General features: G+C 48.2%; 1 protein-coding gene across 2 annotated transcripts in view; it reads left to right on the top strand.

The window, feature by feature from the left end:
• LOC129328682 (zinc finger protein ZFP2-like) overlaps window positions 1–17,360 on the top strand; it is a 42,844-nt gene extending 25,484 nt beyond the window's left edge. Inside the window, exons 2-5 of one of the 2 annotated variants that reach the window (XM_054977906.1) lie at window positions 9,712–10,570; window positions 10,995–11,121; window positions 12,487–12,732; window positions 13,092–17,360. In XM_054977906.1, coding sequence (XP_054833881.1) covers window positions 9,830–10,570; window positions 10,995–11,121; window positions 12,487–12,732; window positions 13,092–14,242 — 2,265 coding nt within the window. In that variant the 5' untranslated portion in view covers window positions 9,712–9,829 and the 3' untranslated portion in view covers window positions 14,243–17,360. The remainder of the gene's footprint in view (window positions 1–9,711; window positions 10,571–10,994; window positions 11,122–12,486; window positions 12,733–13,091) is intronic. The other variant, XM_054977907.1, reaches the window with a different exon arrangement.
• Window positions 17,361–18,028: the final 668 nt, after the last annotated feature.

The raw sequence follows: 18,028 nt of genomic DNA, 5'->3' as shown, positions 1-18,028 counted from the left end.
TATCGCAGAGTCTCAAAAACCTGGAGAGGACCCAGAGGCATATTTAGCTAGAAAGCAGCTTCTTGCAGAGCTAGCAGATGAAGTAGATCTGGATGCAAGCGATGTACCCGACTTTGACGAATTAGAATTCAGGAGAGCAGTCTTAGATGGACTCAATAGTACCACCCGCCTAGCACTGGCAGGAGTGGAGCCCGGGAGCATCTCATGGGGAGACCTGGAGGCTCGCATCAGGAGCATTGCTGGCCTGTTGCGAGAAACCGGCGCCATCCGCCATGTGAAGTCCCCAGCCTCCCATAGGAAAGAGAGTGAGCCCATTAACACAGTCACATATGCCAACCATGGTCCCCACTCCCAATACCGGCCCCAAGGGCATAGCTCGTACTCGGAGCCTAGAGGTGGCATCTTGCGTGGGAGAAGTGGTAGCTTCACTCGGGGCCGCAGCCAGAGGGACTCCCATCCAGGAGTAACCTTTGCGCCCACCCCCAGTCGCTACCCTTCCTCCCCACAGGGACCCTCTGAGCCCTGGAGACCTGCGCTGCCCTCGGCACCCCCGCCCCCTCGGGCACCTCACCCCTACAATCACCAGGTCTACCCTCCCCCAAGTCAGGCTGACTCCTGGAGACCGCAGCCAAAGGACCATGAGGAGCCCTCTGACCTAGGCAGCCTGCCGCCAGCCAGGGACTCACTCCGCTGGGAACTCTGGAAGCGACTCAAGGATCATGGGGCAGACATGGAGCTCTTCCACCAGCAGCCCACTTCAGTCCTTCTCTCTGCCCTTCTAGACATCTTTAGGAATGGCCCTCCCCAACATACACAGCCAGTGGCTACAGTAAGAGAAGAGCCTCCACCAGCTGGGAACCCCTTTTTCCAATAGGGTTGCCCGGGGGTCACACATGATTCTCCCCACTTAACTGCCCGTGGGAGAAAACCAAAGGTTGAGGCTAGCCTTCGACCTCCGGGAACTAAAAATAGCTGGAAACTTAAAAGAGAGAAGGAAAGATTCCAAAGGGTGATTCGCACCCAGAACCCAGCACCAACTTTGCCAGACACCTCTGAAAGAAATCTGGCAGAGCTGCAAAATAAAATTCAGGAGCTCATAAGTGTAAATAGGGAACAGAATTTAAAAATAAAAGATCTTAATAAAGAGAATAAGGAATTAAAAGAAAAATTAAATGCTTGCACAATAGAGAAAGAGCAGCTCCACAATAAATTCCTTAGCATGCAGACTTTGCTGGAAAACCAGAATAATGAAACTGCCACTTTAAAAACCCTGATGCAAAATCTCCTAGAATCCCAGAGACTCACTGAGGCCAGATTAAAGACTTTAGAGGAACAATCAGTGATTGAATCAGCACCCCGCCCCGCCAAAGGCAGTGAAACAGGTAGTCAGTCACCTTTGCCTCCAATTTCACCCTCAGCCCCCATGCCCAAGAAGCCAGAATTCACCTTAGCCTCTGAGCATGTGCAGAGTTTAAAAGTCATTCCCCAAGTTACTGCCTTGGCCCCTATAGAACCCTCCACAGATTTTTGGACCCATATCCAGTCAAATCATGTACAGCCCTTTGTGACTGTGCCCTCTTGCAATGATCCTGAAGAACAGGTAAACAAAAGTAAAAATGCAGTTCCTTTAAAAGAATTAAATTGCTTTGAGAATCCAGTGCTTGCAACTACACACCAAATAGCTTTCTGTCAGCCTTCCCTGACTAACACCCCTGAAGAAAACCTCATGTTGGGCCTGTGTGGTTTAGTAGTGCTCGAGCTAATTCAGAGACATTTGTGCAACTGTTTCCACGTTTTAAAATGCTCAAGCCCAAAACTTAATGAAAAGGTAGAGCCTCCAGCAGTAAGTGCAGTCAGGAATGTAATAAGGCAAGTGAGCAGACTCCAGAAAGAATCCCAGTTGCTAGCAGCGTCTGAAACAGACTGTTCCCACTCAGCGTTACACTCCCACCCCTCATTGAAATGGAAAAACTGGCCAGACCAGGATTCTGACCTCCTCCCAATTCTTCCTTTTGTCCTCTCCCAGGCTGAAGTAAGCCCAAATAAATGTAATCACTGGTTCCCTGTCAGAATTTGGAAGGGATTAGAACCAGGAGTGGAAAAGCCACCTTAAGGAGACTTGAGTTCAAGTCCCCGCAGCCCCCGTCCCTTTTCGTTGTGCAGTCTTAACTTTATGTGTGTGTGAACCTGAAGCCCAATTCCCTTTTGAATTTAGATGTAAAAGGCCAATGTAGCTTCCTATAATCATGTAAAAAGCCAACTTGGCTTCATATAATCATTTAGTGTTTTTGTTATTTCTTGTCAGTTCTATTCTTTAACTTCATTAGGCGGGCCCCACAGTTGGGACCCTTGGGAGAAACACGGCAACCAAAGCCAAATAGGACCACCACCGAAAGTGATTCTTAATTGGATTGTCAGCCGCATGTTCGGGAAAAAATTGCACAGGCAAAAGAGATTTGCTGTGTGAAAGTGGTTGGAGAGGCTTTAGCCCAAGAGTGAATGCATTTCCAATATTGGAGACACACCAATAAAGGTGATCTCTGTATTTGAAAACATTTCACCCGCCGTGCTGGTGAAGATCCCGCATCTACGTAGATTCGGGGTCTCACCTGCCAGACCCACGCTTTCGCATGATGGTCGGCTTTGGCTTTGAGGGCCGTGCCTCCCCTGGAGAAGGTCCCCCAGATAGCCCAACATCCCTCTTTTACTAATGTTCATATTCGTCATGGTGAGTTGCTATACGGCGCCACCACTTAGTACGCTTTAGTGCAAAAGTAAAAGACCCGCCAGTATTTTGTAAATATGTGCCCTCTGGAATATGTTATTGAGGTGCGTTCGCCACGCACAAGGGGCAGCGTGCCTCATTTACATAGCCAAGATCCCCCGCGCCAAGATGACCCCCAAATAGCCCAGACCCAGTGGCGCCGGCAGATCTCGGCCGCCTCCGCCGCTTTTCGATAAACGCCGCCGAGCACCTTCGGCTCCACTTTGGCCCTTTCCGCCAGCAGCCGCCCGCCCCACGTAATCTTTTCCCTTGCCCGTACCGCACAAGGGAAAAGAAGGGGGGGAGACATATTGAAGATATAATGAAGCCCTGCCAGGCCTTCCAAGTGAGGGCAACCTAAAAGCACCCCACACCCGTATGCTTCGTGCTCCGTGTATTTTTCTTTTTGCTCAGTGCATTTTTCTTTTGCTCAGTGTATTTTTCTTTTTGCCCGGTGTATCGTTTTTCTCGTAACTAGAAGATGGGGCCTCCCGAGGGAGTCCCCCCCAAAAATTGGTTGTCCTGCAAACATAGGACGAAGGCCTATTTTTGAAAAATTAAAGCGAGGGCCCCCGTCTGCAGCAACCCTTATAGTTGCTGGAAACCGCTCTCTAGTTTTTTTTTCGTTTTGAAGCGGCATGGCCAGGCCGAGCCGGACCGACACCTCTCAGCCCGCAAAAGAAAAGCAGCCCGCCACCGAGCAAGGGGCACCTGAAGGCCACATAGTCTAGGCACCCAGGGACCCCTGGGGCGAGTTTGCATAACCCCGCCTAATGCACAGCCGACCCTTGCCTGACGTAAAGACGTTACCCTCTGAAATATACACGCTTTAGAAAGAAGCCTCCGCACAGGAGTTCCCCAGAGCAACAAGCTGGAAGGCTCGCTTAGTGCTCCGGGACTTCTCGTTCGAGCCCCACCTAATAGACAGTGCTGGCAGAAATACGCCCTCCGTTTTCCCCGCTTTACGTCATTTTATTTTGCTGCAATAAACTCAGGGAACCTGTACTTATCCCCGCAGGTCTCCCCAGGATATTTTCACCACAAAAAGGAAAAGGAAGGCCAGGAGATGAGGCACCTGGCTACCCTGTGTTTGCTCGTGCTGGCAGGCACCCTAATAGAGGGACGCCCGTCCAAATTAATGCCCTACCCCCACTGGAGATGTATCAATACACTAGCAGAAAATGAAATGATGGTCTGCAAGGTTGTGCAGCAGAGCAATATGACCACCCCCACGGACCGCACTAACTTCCGCAGTTGCGAAGAGCAGTGGATCCGACCCCCAGAGCTTGTTATTTTATGTGTGGGAGTAAAAACTATGTCCCAGGAACTAGTATGCTACTCACCTACTGATACAGTGTCACCACTTGCTCCAATTCCATGTATGTTTCTTCCCCGTATCAGGCCTGCCCCCACCGCAGTCCCGGTGGTAGACAAATATACCACCCCTGCCAACTTCGAAACCTCGCCATTTGTCACTGAGGCTTTCGGACCATACTGTGAAGTTATCTTAGTGTCGGCCGCAGTATGGAAGGCAGGAGACCCCTTTAGAATGACCATCCTACTAGGCACCACTGCCACTGAGTCTGCATCAGTCACTGTCATGCCCCCTTCAGGCACAGCTCTCTCCTTCGCTATAGAGCACTGGGAGAACCTGACCTGGATTGTAAAAGAGGAAGACCTAGCCAAACATGGCCCACCCGATTGGATACTGGTTCAACAGACGCCCGAATGCCAAACCAAGCCCCTAGTAGAGAAATTTCACCGGCTTGGGCTGCTCTTTGTAAATTTGACTCACGAACCAGGCAATTATTCCCTGCTGATCCGGACCCAGGAGACCCACACCATCCAAATTGACCCTTTGATTGCTAGCAATGAACAATTGAGCCAAGGCGGCACGCATATAGTGGGCTCCCATGTTTTGAAAACTGACATTCGAGAGAGAGTTCTAGTCCGCCCGCAAATGTCTTTAAAAGAGATCCGCATCGACTTAGCTGAGCTAAATATAACCCAGAGGCTGCCGCAGTGCGCTCCCTATCTGGAGGCCGGTAGCAAGGGTTGGAATGCGTGGCTACAACTGTGGATCGATCCCTCTCCTTCTCTCTCGCGTGCCAGACGAAGCATTGCCGACTGGACTGCTCCTGCAGCCGGAGGCTTAGCAATCATGGATTCGGTCAATATTGAGACTCTCGCTAATAAGTTTGCCCATGTTACGACTAGCATCTCTGACTTAGGTAAACCAGTGGTGCAGTCCCTAAATTCCATTTCGAATGGGCAACACGAGATCAGCTCCATTTTAGTTAACTGGGAGAGTCAAATTGAAAGAGATTTTTCTCTGCTGCTCAAAGGAACACAGTCTTTTTGAACGCAACGTGTCAATAGCCATGGCATGTATGCAAGCCCAACAATTAAACCAGGCTGTGGCCATGGGGCTAATTCGGCAAGCCACGGACGGGCACTTGCCCCTGGAAATTAAAAGATTGATTATGCCCAAATTGTCACCCATAGAACTGGAGCTTGAATCCTGGTGGTCCCTTGTAAATTCCTCATTCTCGCCGACCACCCAGGAGCTTAAACTATTTTTATTAACGGCCAGTGCGCACGAGTCATTCCATATGTATCCAGTCGTGCCTCTGGGACTCCAAGTCAGCGACACCGAAGTCCTCTACGCCCGCCACCCCGACCATTGGGCCCGCTTCACCCCGACCGGATGGAAGCTCGTCAGCCTCCAAGGGTGCCAGCATCGAGACCAGACCGGCTTCATTTGCCAAGACCAAGCCTTTGCACCGCATCACCCCTGTGTAGCCCCGCAAGTCGACGCCCTCAATGAGTGCCCTTTTGAGGTCGTCCGGGAGAACAGCTCCGCTGTCGTCTACCTTGGGAAAGGATGTGCCTACGTGCGAACGGCCTGCGACTTTGTGATCCTGAACTCGTTCCAGCTCAAGCCCGTGATCCCGGGAGTCAATCGCTGCTTTTGCAACCTGTCTTCGGTGGCAGCCTGCGACTTCACCTACACGGTACCGGTCTGGACCCAAGAAGAGATCCTGGTGGCACCCTCCATCTATCGACATGTGAAGCCCATTCCCCTTGGCATCGGACTGGAATTAATCCACGAGCTCCTGGCCCACCCGCAGCTCCACCGCACCCTCCAGAGCATCCAGAGGGACGGGGACACTACTGCTTTGGTTGTGTCCCACAACGGAAAGGAGATTTTGGATCTTGTCCAGCGGATTAAGACCACCGGCGAGCATTCGTGGTGGGAAACCCTCTTTGGCTGGAGCCCCACTGCCACTGGAATTTACAATTTGGCTTTGCACCCGATCGTTGTGATTTTGGCCTTCCAAGTTTTGTTGTGTGCCTCACTACTCTATTTGGGCTGTTGGAGCCGCCGACAGCTCCAGCAACTCCAACTATCCTACCGTTTGGACCATTACAACCCAGACCTCCTCTTGCCCTAATGGTTATTCTTGGCGCCCTCCTTTAACCCGTGTTTGTTTTATTGCTTGTGCTGGTATGAACTATGCTTGGATTTTATTGTGTGTACGGATCCTGAACCAGCCCCATGGACGCTTTGCTGCCGGACACCGCTCCGAGGCCCTCTTGTGGACTAGGGGGGGACATATCTCTCGGCCTCCCAGCCCACGGCCTGCCTACGAACGACCGCCAGCAGCACCACCTCCATGAGGACTAGAACTGTGTGCCTGGAGCCCTTCTCGCCGCCTGCCGACCCTGCTCTGCGGATTGACGCAGACAGCAAGGGGGGGTGGAAGTGTGTTTTGGAGCACATGAACTAAGCTTGCTTGTTCTTGTATATATATGCAACCCAGTCCAGCAGCTGTACTGCGGACTGAGCCGTCTGTGATCTTTGTAGCTCTATTGTTTTATGAATTTCTTTGCATTGCTTTCATGAATTTCACTCCCATGAATTTAGCCCCGAACTAGTCCCTCCCTCTATCTACCGCAAGTGCGCCCATGAACTTCATCCCGATGAATTTGATTTTAACCTTAGGAATTGCCTTTTTAACCCGACTCCCTCCGCCGAGGCAGTTCTAGTCTATGAATTTGATTTTAATCCAGCCATATTGATTTGGTTTTTAATTGCAGAGTGTATTTTTCTGCCCCCATGAGCCCTTCCGCCGCCTACCCCTCATGAATTGTTTCCACGCACTTGCTTTTATTCTTGCTGCTTTTGACTTCATGAACTATTGCTTTTAATCACATATATGTATTTATGATTTTAACCATTTATGAATTAGCCTACCCTCAATGAATTATGCCATGCTTGCACATTTCACTTTACCCTGTATGAATTGCTTTTAATTGTCCCTGCTTTTAATCCTATGTATCTATTTATGATTTTAACTATCCATGAATTAATCCATGTATATGAATTGCTCCTGGTTTTTAATGCTTTTAACCCACCATGAATTCCGTATGAATTACCTCCCGCCATGAATTGATCAATGTACCCAAATATGAATTGTTGTTGTTTATGTGCATGAATTGATCATTGCTGCCTATTACTATGAATTGCTATCACTTATGAATTATTGCTATTTATTCTGACGATTGCACTTAGCACACCCCCTGGTGTGAACCCAGAGACCTGCAGCCCATTGGCTGATCTAAATTGCACTTATTCGGTTAGGTGGTTCTCCAAACTAAATTTTTGAGTGACGCCTCCCCCTCCTTCCCTTCCCACTCCTTCTTCGCTCGAAGCTCGACCACCGGACATTGCCGACCACCTCGCCTTTGAAGTCAAGTTCGGAGACCCGCGCGCCTGACGTCCCGGGGTCTCCGAGGGGGGAATTGTTGCCAAGTAGGCCCCCTCCCCTGCTTTGAAGCCTGCTATGAACTGTGTTAGAGTTTCCTGCATTACTGTTTTACTGTGCACCAAAGACTGCTTTGCACGTGTGTGCTCTGATGCACGTGTCAGTTTCCTGCCTGCGTGTCAATTGCCTTGCTGCTGCTATAGACTGTGTAGTTTACTGACTCCATGTTTGGCTAACTGCACAAAGGACTCTCTTTCTGGGCAGCCCTGCCCTGACCTGTATCTGGAATTCCCAGTGTGTGTTTGGACTCTGTTACAAGTGTGCCCCGTGCCTGCACTGCCATCTACCACGGACCGTGCCTGTTCCCTGCTTTGGACTGTGTTTTAAAGTGTTGTTCCCGCTGCCTCCATGGAAGCCTGCCTCATATGGGCCCAAGCCGCTGCTAGCAGCCGGGCGCCTGCCGGGGAAACCTCCAGCGAGCCTGGCTAGGCGCTCCCTGGTCAGTTCCCGCCTGGAGCCTCCCGCGGGTAGGTCGCCGAGCTTGCCCTTGCTACCGGGCAGCCTGCTATCCAGCCCCAGCTATGCCCAGCCGGCATCCATGTTCTCAGGCAGCCAGAAGACCCTGGGAAGAAGACTGCTTTGAGAAGCCATTTCGGCGAAGCGGGCACACCACGTCCGCAGCGAGAGCCCCTCGCCCCGCTCTGCATATCTTAGGAGCCGCCCCGGAGAAGGAACTAAGTGCCGACCATCCCAAGCACTTAGAGAATGCATCTCAAAGAAACCTCCGCATTCCAAAGCTGATGACATCAGGACAAGCCCTGTCCGCTGGAACATCCTTTCAGCCCACTTGGATTTCCCCCTCCCTCTTTTGTCCCCTCTTCCTGAGGTGTCACTTATCACAATCTGATTACCAAAGTGGCCCATCCAAGCCATTCAGTAGCCCATTAGACCCTTTGTTTTAATCTGTGAGAACCACCAAGTACAGCACCAGCCCCAGGGTACGTTTTGGGGTATTTAAGCTGGTCTCCCAGACCACTCAGTGCTTAGGCCATTCCTATCCAGACTTCCTTGCTGTCCGTCTGTGGTTCCAGTGCTGGCATTGGGCCACCTCGCTGTTGTGTCTCTGCTTCGCTTCAGGATAAGTGAGTATTCCCCCTATCATCGTTGGGAACCAGCTAATGCGAACGTCTCTGTATTTCTTACTCTGTATTTCTTAGACCTTGTATGTTCTTTGTATGATTGTGCAAGCTAGGCTTACGCTACACTCAATACACGTGTTTGGACCTTACTCCTTGTCTGCCTCTTTTTCACTAGAGTGTCTGGGATCGGGACCTCCGTAAACATAGGTTATGATCCTCGCTTAATATTAATATTAATAGTTACAGACTGCTACAGCTAATTCCCCATTATAATAAAGAGCAGTTCTGGTAACACACACAGCCTTCCCTCCCACGACTGAAGTAGACAGCTTTAAAAGGGGATCAGGGACTCAGCAGCTATTAGCCCTGAAAGCTAACTGCCAAGAGTGGGACTCAAACCCGGTTCTCCAGACTAGAGTCTCATGTTCTTAACCACTACACCAAACTGGTAGACTGACGGTTGACAGGTCTGCTGGCAGCTATTAGCCACAGTTGTGGAACCTCCATATTCAGAGGTAGTGTGCCACTGTGCATCAGGCGGTAGGAAGCCACAGATGGAGAAGGCCATGGTCCTCCTCCGTTTCTTGGTGGGCTTTCCACCTGTTGGGGACAGAATGCTAGGCTAGGAGGACATTTGGTGTGATCCCGCAGGCCTCCTCTGAGGTTCATTCATATCACCGATGTCCAGACCTGAGAAAGAGGCAGGCAGGAAAAAATACTAATAAAAGAGGGGCAAGATGATAACGGGGGAAATCAGAAGGCACCTCCGCCGGGCCATGTCAAAATGGGGAGGAAACCCTTCTTCACTTTGAGCAAACCTGGTTCTCAGCTGAAGACCAGCTTCCAGGGATTTCACGCTGAGGACCCCCGCCTCCTTTCTAGAAGCAGACTGGAAAAGGGACCTTCTGTGAGTCTGCCCTGTGCTTGTACCACACAGCTATGGGTCACCATCTCAGAACCATGGGCCCTTGCTACTGCATTCAATCTGTGTTGCTCCCCCAAATTTTCTCATTGTGCTGTTTGCCCCTTTCGTTCTCAGAGAGAAGTCCCTTCGTGCTGTCCTAGACAGCTGCAGCATCACTCACATCCTTTTAACCATGCGCCTCTGATCCTGGGGAAGACCATCCCTTTGAGGACTCCCAAAGGGGGTAGCCAGCATGAAAATGGAGGAGCAAGACCCCGCACGGCATAGACAAGGAGAGGGGTTAGAGACTGGCAGAAAGGGCCCTCACGTCTTCCAGGGAGGAAGTATCGGAGAAGCCGTACAGAGAATTTCAGGAGCACAGCTGGTAAAACAGGAGCCGTGTGAAGGGCTGCTTCACCACTGGGAGGCACAGTGGCAGGAGTTCCTGAAGACGGTGGAGTCCCCTCAGTCATACTGGGCCATCCCACAGGCACTAGAGGAACCCACCATGCCGTGGGGCAACCCAAAAGTCTTTCTGGCCACTTTTGAGCAAGTAGCCGAAGCCTGCCAGTGGCCCAGAGAAGAATGGGTGACCCAGCTCCTGCCAGCCCTCTGTGGAGAAGCTGAGCAAGCCTTTAACAGACTGAAAATGAGAGACAGAGAGGATTATGGGAAGGTAAAGGCAGCCATATTGCGAGGGGATGCCCTGAAGAGGGAGAAGCAGCGCCAACATTTCCGGCGTTTCCGCTACCAAGAAGCTGAGGGGCCGAGAGGGACGTGCCTCCAGCTCCGGGAGCTTTGCCGTGGGTGGCTGAAAGTCGAGAGACACACCAAGGAGGAGATCCTGGAAATGTTGATCCTGGAGCAATTCTTGAGCATTCTCCCAGCAGAGATCCAGAGTTGGGTACGGGAACATGGCCCGGAGACCTGCTCCCAAGCAGTGGCCTTGGCTGAGGATTTCCTACAGAGAGACACGGAGAGAATGGAAAAACAGGTGAACGGGCTTTGTGTGAGTGATCTTGAGAAGGTCACAGTAAGGGGAGGGGAGTGAGGTCTCCGTCTGACTCTGCAGATGGGACCTCCTGTCAAGGTCTAGCATCTCCCTGCAGAGTTGCCAACTATGGGATAGGAAATTCCTGGAGATGTGGTGGTTGAGCCTCGGGAAAGCAGGGGGTGAGGAGAAGGACCTCAGTGGGAAATAAAGCCATAGAGTTCATCCCTCCCCACACCCTGCAAATGATCCGTTTTCTCCAGGGGAACTGATCTCTTGGTCTGGAGATTCCAGGAAGTCTCCAGGCCCCACCTGGAAGTTGGCAGCCTTATGGCCCATACAAGTTCTCCACTTGCAGTAAGTTTCTTGGGGGTGGCATCGCCTCACTCCTAGCCACACCCTTCCTTCTTAAAATGTTTATGTTTAGGTACTAACACTGCTTGCAGAGGCGGCTGTGAGCTTCTCTGAGGCGGGCCAGGCTCCGGGTCATTCTGGACAGAAGCAGCTGTGCTTGGAAACCAAGAAGGAAGATGACGAGGAAACCAGCTTGCTTGGTAAGGATTACTGGGACCTAAATTCCCAGATGATCCTTGGAGATCGGGAGGTTCAGCATCAGAAGTCTTTGTCCATTTGTGGTTCTGAGCAAGTGGTCTCGGTAAGTGGACAGATGTCAGAATAACAAATGGAACGTCAAGACGTCAAATTGCAGTGTATCCTAGTTGACGGTTTGTGGAAGTGTGAAAGCAACGTCAATTTGCAGGAATCGCTGTATTGTGAAACTGGAGCAGGCTCTTACTCTATAAAGCCACAGCAGTTCTTTTCCTTACGATTTGCCCTGTCAATATAAAATCTGACCTGGAGAATCTCTTTGAGGTATGTAAGGTCTGATGAACAAGGTTGAAAAGTTCCTCTTTTACTCAAAGAGAAGCACCATAGGAAAGAGAGAATTTATTTATTTATTTATGCCATTATAGTCTGCCTTTCTCACTGAGACTAAAGGCATGTGAGATTAGTACAATCAGTATCGAGGACATTTCCATAAACAATGTCATAGGGTAAATAGATACAAATTTACAAAGACATCGCATTAGCAAGGATGCAATACGGAGTTGAAGAATTGCTGAAACAGAACATAATCAGTTCTAGGACTGACATTAGACAACATGAAGCACAGCTAGTAAGTACATAGGAGTATATATTTAAAGCAACAGATAATATGTAAGGCAACATAGAGGTGAAGTCTATGGTCCCTAATTCATTAGTGAAACATCTGAGACCCCTCCCCCCTCCCTACAATACTGCCCTTCTATCTGAGTAAAAAGCCTTTTTGAATAATTCGGTTTTCATTGTTTGCAGAAAGCCGGGAGAGTGGGGGCTCTCCTGGCCTATTTTTTTAAAAAACTGTCCAACAGATAAAAGAGAACTCCATTCAATTTCTATTCAACAAAATTGTGTTTATTTGTACCCTACTTTCTTCCCAATGGAGACTCAAAGTGGCTTACACCATTCTCTCCTCCGCTGTATCCTCGCAACAATAACCCTGTGAGGTAGGTGAGGCTGAGATGGTGGCTGGCCCAGTATCAGAAACACATCATGTAATTAGAATGTGGTGTGTGTGAGAGAGAGAGGTTTGTATTTGACTGTTCTTTGTGAAGTCACAGTTCCTTTAGACAAAGGGGAGTAAAATTTCACTACCAATGAAACCAGTTTTGGGGAGGATGTAACAAGTTGCCCCCCAGTTCAAAATGGTTTTGAGTGTTCATCATTTTCTTTCCTTCGTGGGACCTCTAGCTTCCAGAACCTTCTGTACGTCTCTTCATGAAACCATTTCTCATTTCACTTGCCTCGTTTATAATGCTGTGCATTTTGTCCTCAGATGTTGTCTCTGTTTTGATGCAAACATATTTTCTTTATTCCAGCTGTGAAAGGCTACATAAACATCAGCTCGGAGCAAAAATATACCTCAGATGGCTCAGAGCCAGGGAGACCCTATGGAGCAGAGGAGAATATTTCCCCATGGGGCAAGCAGGACAACTTCCCTGAGAAATGGCACAGACGGGAGTTCCAGGAAGCCCATCCAGAGAAGAGAGTACGTGAAACAGATTCTTTTATGGATGGTCACGGTGTGGTCGGCGAAGCCACGGTTCAGCAAAAAATTCATCATGGTAAGAAGAAAACCAGGCAGACAGTGCTGGTGGGGAAATCTTTGTCAAAAACCTGGGGGATTTCCAGTTGAAAGGATCTTGTAGTAGGTGAGGTGAAAGACCTGCCTGAGACCATAGGGAGCTGATGCTAGTCTGAATAGACAATACTGGCCGTAATGGACCAAGGGTCTGGTTCGGTATAATGTGACTTCATGCGTTCATGTATAAAGGGGTCTCAGCGGATGCTGGAAAAAATCTGTATGTGAGATTCTTAAAGGGCAGCAGTGGGTCAGAACAGATAGTCCTGGATTTGCCGGGCAAATGGTCAAAGGCACCTTCCAGTGTCCCTCATGAGAGTCTGTTCTCCTCCATCCCAACAGATTATAGGCAGATGAGAACCTTTGAAGAGAATAATGTTCAAAGGGAAAGCCTGGAGCAAATGGGCTGGTTCGAGATGTATGCAGGGGGTTCAAGAGACATTTCGCTCCTCCATCGGGAAAGAGCCCCAAAGACTCCGTACCAGTGCACAGAGTGCGGGAAAAGCCTCAGCCGCAAAGACAACCTGACGAGACACCAGCAAATGCATGCGGGGAAAAAAAAGCCCCACCAGTGCCCATCCTGTTTGAAAACATTTCGGGATAAGTCTCACCTTATCCGGCACGAAAGAATCCACACAGGAGAGAAACCCTTCAGTTGCTCTGTCTGCGGGAAGAGCTTCAGCTGCAACTCGTACCTCATTGTTCATGAGAGAATCCACACAGGGGAGAAACCATACAAGTGTGCTGTCTGTGGAAAGAGCTTCAGTTGCAATTCCTACCTCCTCCGCCATAAGAGAATGCACACAGGAGACAGGCCATACAAATGCCCCGTCTGTGGGAAGCGGTTCACTTGCAATTCCAACTTGATTTTACACAAAAGGACCCACACTGGGGAGAGACCCTACAAGTGTTCCTCTTGTGCAAAGACTTTCCGCCAGAGGTCCCACCTGATTTTCCATGAGAGAATCCACACCAAGGAGAAGCCATTCAAGTGCCCAATCTGTGGGAAGAGCTTCGGCCGTAATGCGCAGTTGATTCAACACAAGAGGAGCCACACGGGTGAGAAGCACTACCAGTGCCCCATCTGCGGGAAGAAGTTCAGTTGTATGTCGTACCTGATCCAGCACGAACGGATCCATGGTCGGGACAAACCATATAAGTGCTTGGACTGTGGGAAGACTTTCCGGCGGAGTGCGGAGCTGTCTTCACACCGGAGAACTCACACTGGGGAGAAACCATATCAGTGTTTCGAATGTGGGAAGACCTTCAGCTGGAGTGCAGGCTTGACCTCCCACCAGAGAACCCATACTGGGGAAAAACCATATCGTTGCTCGACATGTGGGAAGAGCTTCAGTCGGAAACGGCTGCTGATCCTGCACAGTCGGTTGCACCTGGGAGAGAAACCATTTCAGTGCTCAACGTGCGGGGAAAGCTTCAGTCTGAATTCACATCTTATTAGACATGAGAAAACCCACATGGTGGAAGCCACATAAACAGGCGCTGTATCCCACTTAGAAAAATTTCAGTCAATTAATTGTTCAAGCTGATTAATTAAATCGGCATCCATTTTCAGGAGGACCAAAAAAACCATGGGTTCCTGGTTTTTCACCCTTTGTCACACTGTCTCTGGAAGAGGCATTCCCCCATATGTGAGAAAGAAGGGGCATGCTTGTCTAAAATGCTACCTACCAGCCATTAGACTTGTAAATTTCTGTGTAAAATTTACAGCTGTGGAGTAAGATTAGAGACCCATAAAGACCAACAAGATTTCCAGGGTATAAGTTTTTGAGAGTCAAGCTCCCTTCATCAGATACTAGAATCATAGAGTCGGAAGGGGCCATACAGACCATCTAGTCCCCCTCAACCTCCTCTTCTCCAAACTAAACATTGCCAAGGCCCTCAGCCTTTCCTCGTAGGGCTCAGTCTCCAGACCCCTGATCATCTTTGTCGCTCTTCTCTGCACTTGTATCTAATAAAGGGAGCTTTGACACTCAAAAGCCTATACCCTGGAAATTTTGTTGGTCTGTGTTACTGGACTCAAATCTTGCTCATCTATTGCCTACCAACATGGCTACCCACCTGAAACTTACAAGTTTTTCATTGTAAAAAATCTGCATTCGAGCACTTACCAAGCAAAATTTGTGTTAAATAGCCCAAATGGAAAAATGCAAGTCTGTGTGCTGGAAAATAAACTTTATTCTTCAGAGCATGTTTAGATATATATAAAAAATGATCCCAGTGTAACAGGTTCCTTCAGCTTTTCCACTAACGTGTTCACAGCAAACACTGGTTTCCTTGCCGTTTTTGTCTCCCTCGATGCATCTGGTGGAATGTGTGACTTCTGTTTGCTTAAAATTGTTTCTAGTTAAATAATCGTATGGCACTTAATTTTATGAAACGAAGACGATGTTTGTTCATTTTTACACTGAAAAATTATGGCGGGACAGAGCATACATCTTGATTTCACAGACATTGGCCAGTCAGCACTCAGCAACCCCCATCTGCTTCACATTACCAGAATTCCATTCTCCTGACCTTGAGCCTCCAGAGAAGATGGTGCGCATCACGACAACATCATGAGTGCACTTTCCAGAGGAGGGTGGTTCCTGTTTTTATGTAAATCTATACACACACGTAGTCACAGATTAGGAAGCAGAAAACTTGTAAAGAAGAGCAGCGCCCCTTGGAAACTGTTTTCCAGAACTTCTTTCAAATGAGAACAGAAAAGAATCCACACTAGTTGGTGTTTCAGCTCTGGTCTTCAATTGACACAGGCCACACAATTCCAGCGTAGCTCTCTGAAATCCACTGCATATGTTATGTCTTGGATTATAGCAATGAGTTGCCTAATAAATTAATTAAAAGAGTCCTCAATTGGGCAGCAGTTTGCTGAAAGAAAAACTAATAGTCCTTGTGAAAGGTAAGAGTGGCAGGCTCTCTCTTTGGACATGCATTCCCTTTTTTCTTGCACAGGGAGATGCCTCTTCTAAGAAGATGCCTTCTCATGACCCACTGATGCAACACAAAGAGCAAATGCATTTCCCCCCCCCTTGAGTTTTCTTTATTTGAACACAGATGTATGCAGTTTAAATTAATTTATGAACTTGCAATCTTAAGAAAGGGAAGCCAGGGTCTTGTAAGGATGTAACCGTGCTTGGAATTCCTCTCCAAAACCCCTATGATAAATTCATGAAGGTGACTTTAATTGGGCCTAAGTGTGTCTTATCATGGGTGAACAGTAAATGCTGGTTTAGATCCTGCAAGAGACCCTCAAATCCCACTGTAACTTAGCAAGATAAAAATAGAAACCAAAAAATGGGAGGAAATTTCTTTTTTAAACTGGAGCTGAAACTGTGGTTGTTGTGGATTTTCCGGGCTGTATCGCCGTGATTGTAGTTCCTGACGTTTCGCCAGCAGCTCTGACTGGCATTTTCAGAGGCATAGCACCAAAAGACTGATCTCTCAGTGTCACAGTGTGGAGATGTTGGCAGGTATTTTATATCTACTCAGGAAGGTGGGTTTGGGCTGAGTCATCCTGTAAGAGTTTCCCAGGGTGTGGAATGCTAATGAAGGGAGGCTTCACTGTATCCTGAGGAGGTTCTTTTGCAAATGGATTGGTGCTTGATATGCTGATCTTCTCTGCAGGGCTATTGTAGGGTGTAGAGTATTTTGTTAGCCTGGTGTTTTTCAGGACTGGAAACCATGCTCTGCTTCTGTCTGGAAGTATGGCTGGTAAACACATGTTCCATCTTTCTGTAGGTGAGATTATCGATCTTGTCCCAATCATGTCCTGAAAAACACCAGGCTAACATCGTTCTCTGGCCGTGAATGTCTTCGACAATATATGGAGCTGAAACTGTTCAAAACAAGGACTCAGGGAGAAACCAATCTAATCAAACATGGACATATTTTTTTTGGTTCAATTCCTTGATCCAAACTCAAGACACATTAGATTAATTTCAGATAAGTAGCCTTGTTGGTCTGTCGTAGAATACCAAGATTTGAGTCCAATGGCTCCTTAAGAGTGTAAGCCTTCGAGAGTCAAAGCTCCTTTCGTTAGACACCCTGGAAATCTTCTTCGGTGCTGCTGGGCTCAAATCTTGCACTTCAGATTAATTACTAAGATTTGGATTAATTAAAAATGTCTCTCCTATGAACTGGGCAGTAGAATTTAAAAAAAATGTTTTTAGTGTAAGAATATGTAGACTGCTCCTCCTAAGAAGAGGCATTCCTCCTTTTCCCAAAAAGGAGGGGGTCCCTCACTGTGTGCATTCCCTAGTGATTGTGTTTGTTGGAGCTGAGAGTATCCGTCATCTGATAATTATGAAGTAACGATTCTTACTGCATTATTACGGACAAATGGAATATGGTTTGTTGTGGGTAGAGGGAAGCTTTGGATCTGGTGCATTTCTCATTGGGGTCAGTGAATGTCCCATTTAGTTAATGGAAGACTGTTACATTTAATTATCTTAAATAATAAATATTGTTTGTATGACCTAATAAAAGCCTGTTTGGATTCAGATGTGGAATCTGTCCCAAGTAGCTTCATGGTCCAGGGTTTGCAAAAGATGGTTTGAAATTTTTGATCCTCTGATATGACTAAATCTGGATTGATGGCCTGGATGCTGAAGACGTGCCTTGGAGACCTTAGACTGAGCCATCATTTTATTTTGATTTAATTAAGTCCTCAAAATTATTTTCTGTCATTTTCACATGATGAATAGTTCAATGAATGCGACTTCATGGGGTACAAAGTGGAATTTATGACATTTTTTTTTTAAAAGTCACCCAAATCTGGTTTGGATTTTTTGTTGATAGGGTCAGGTATGGACTTTGAGGGACATTTTAGCAAAACAGGCCCAGGATTTATTTAGTCATTTTGCAAAGCTGGTGGCTATGGGTGACCCTGTAGGCATCTGGTACCTTTCATAGCAATGCAGCCTAGTGAAATTCCTGACCAGACTACAGCCGCTTTGATTTCTGTTTGTGAGGCTGAGAGCCAAGCTACAAGTGACGCCTGACACAGGTTGGACATTTGTCAGCTTCCCTCAAGTTTTGATGGGAAATGTAGGCATCCTGGTCTTGCAGCTGTAATGGAGAGCCAAGCTGTGAAACCAGGACGCCTACATTTCCCATCAAAACTTGAGGGAAGCTGACAAGTGTCCAACCTGTGTAAGGCGTCGCTTGTAGCTTGGCTCTGAGACAGCCATTCTCATACCTAATGGATTCAAGATGTGAAATGTCTTAGCATTGTGGTAAAGTTCTGCTCTGGGGTGAAG

The sequence above is a fragment of the Eublepharis macularius genome, chromosome 4, assembly GCF_028583425.1.
Source record: "Eublepharis macularius isolate TG4126 chromosome 4, MPM_Emac_v1.0, whole genome shotgun sequence".
NCBI classification, from domain to species: domain Eukaryota; kingdom Metazoa; phylum Chordata; class Lepidosauria; order Squamata; family Eublepharidae; genus Eublepharis; species Eublepharis macularius.
The sequence above is the reverse complement of the archived record's forward strand: the minus strand, read 5'-3'. Positions and strand labels throughout refer to the sequence as shown.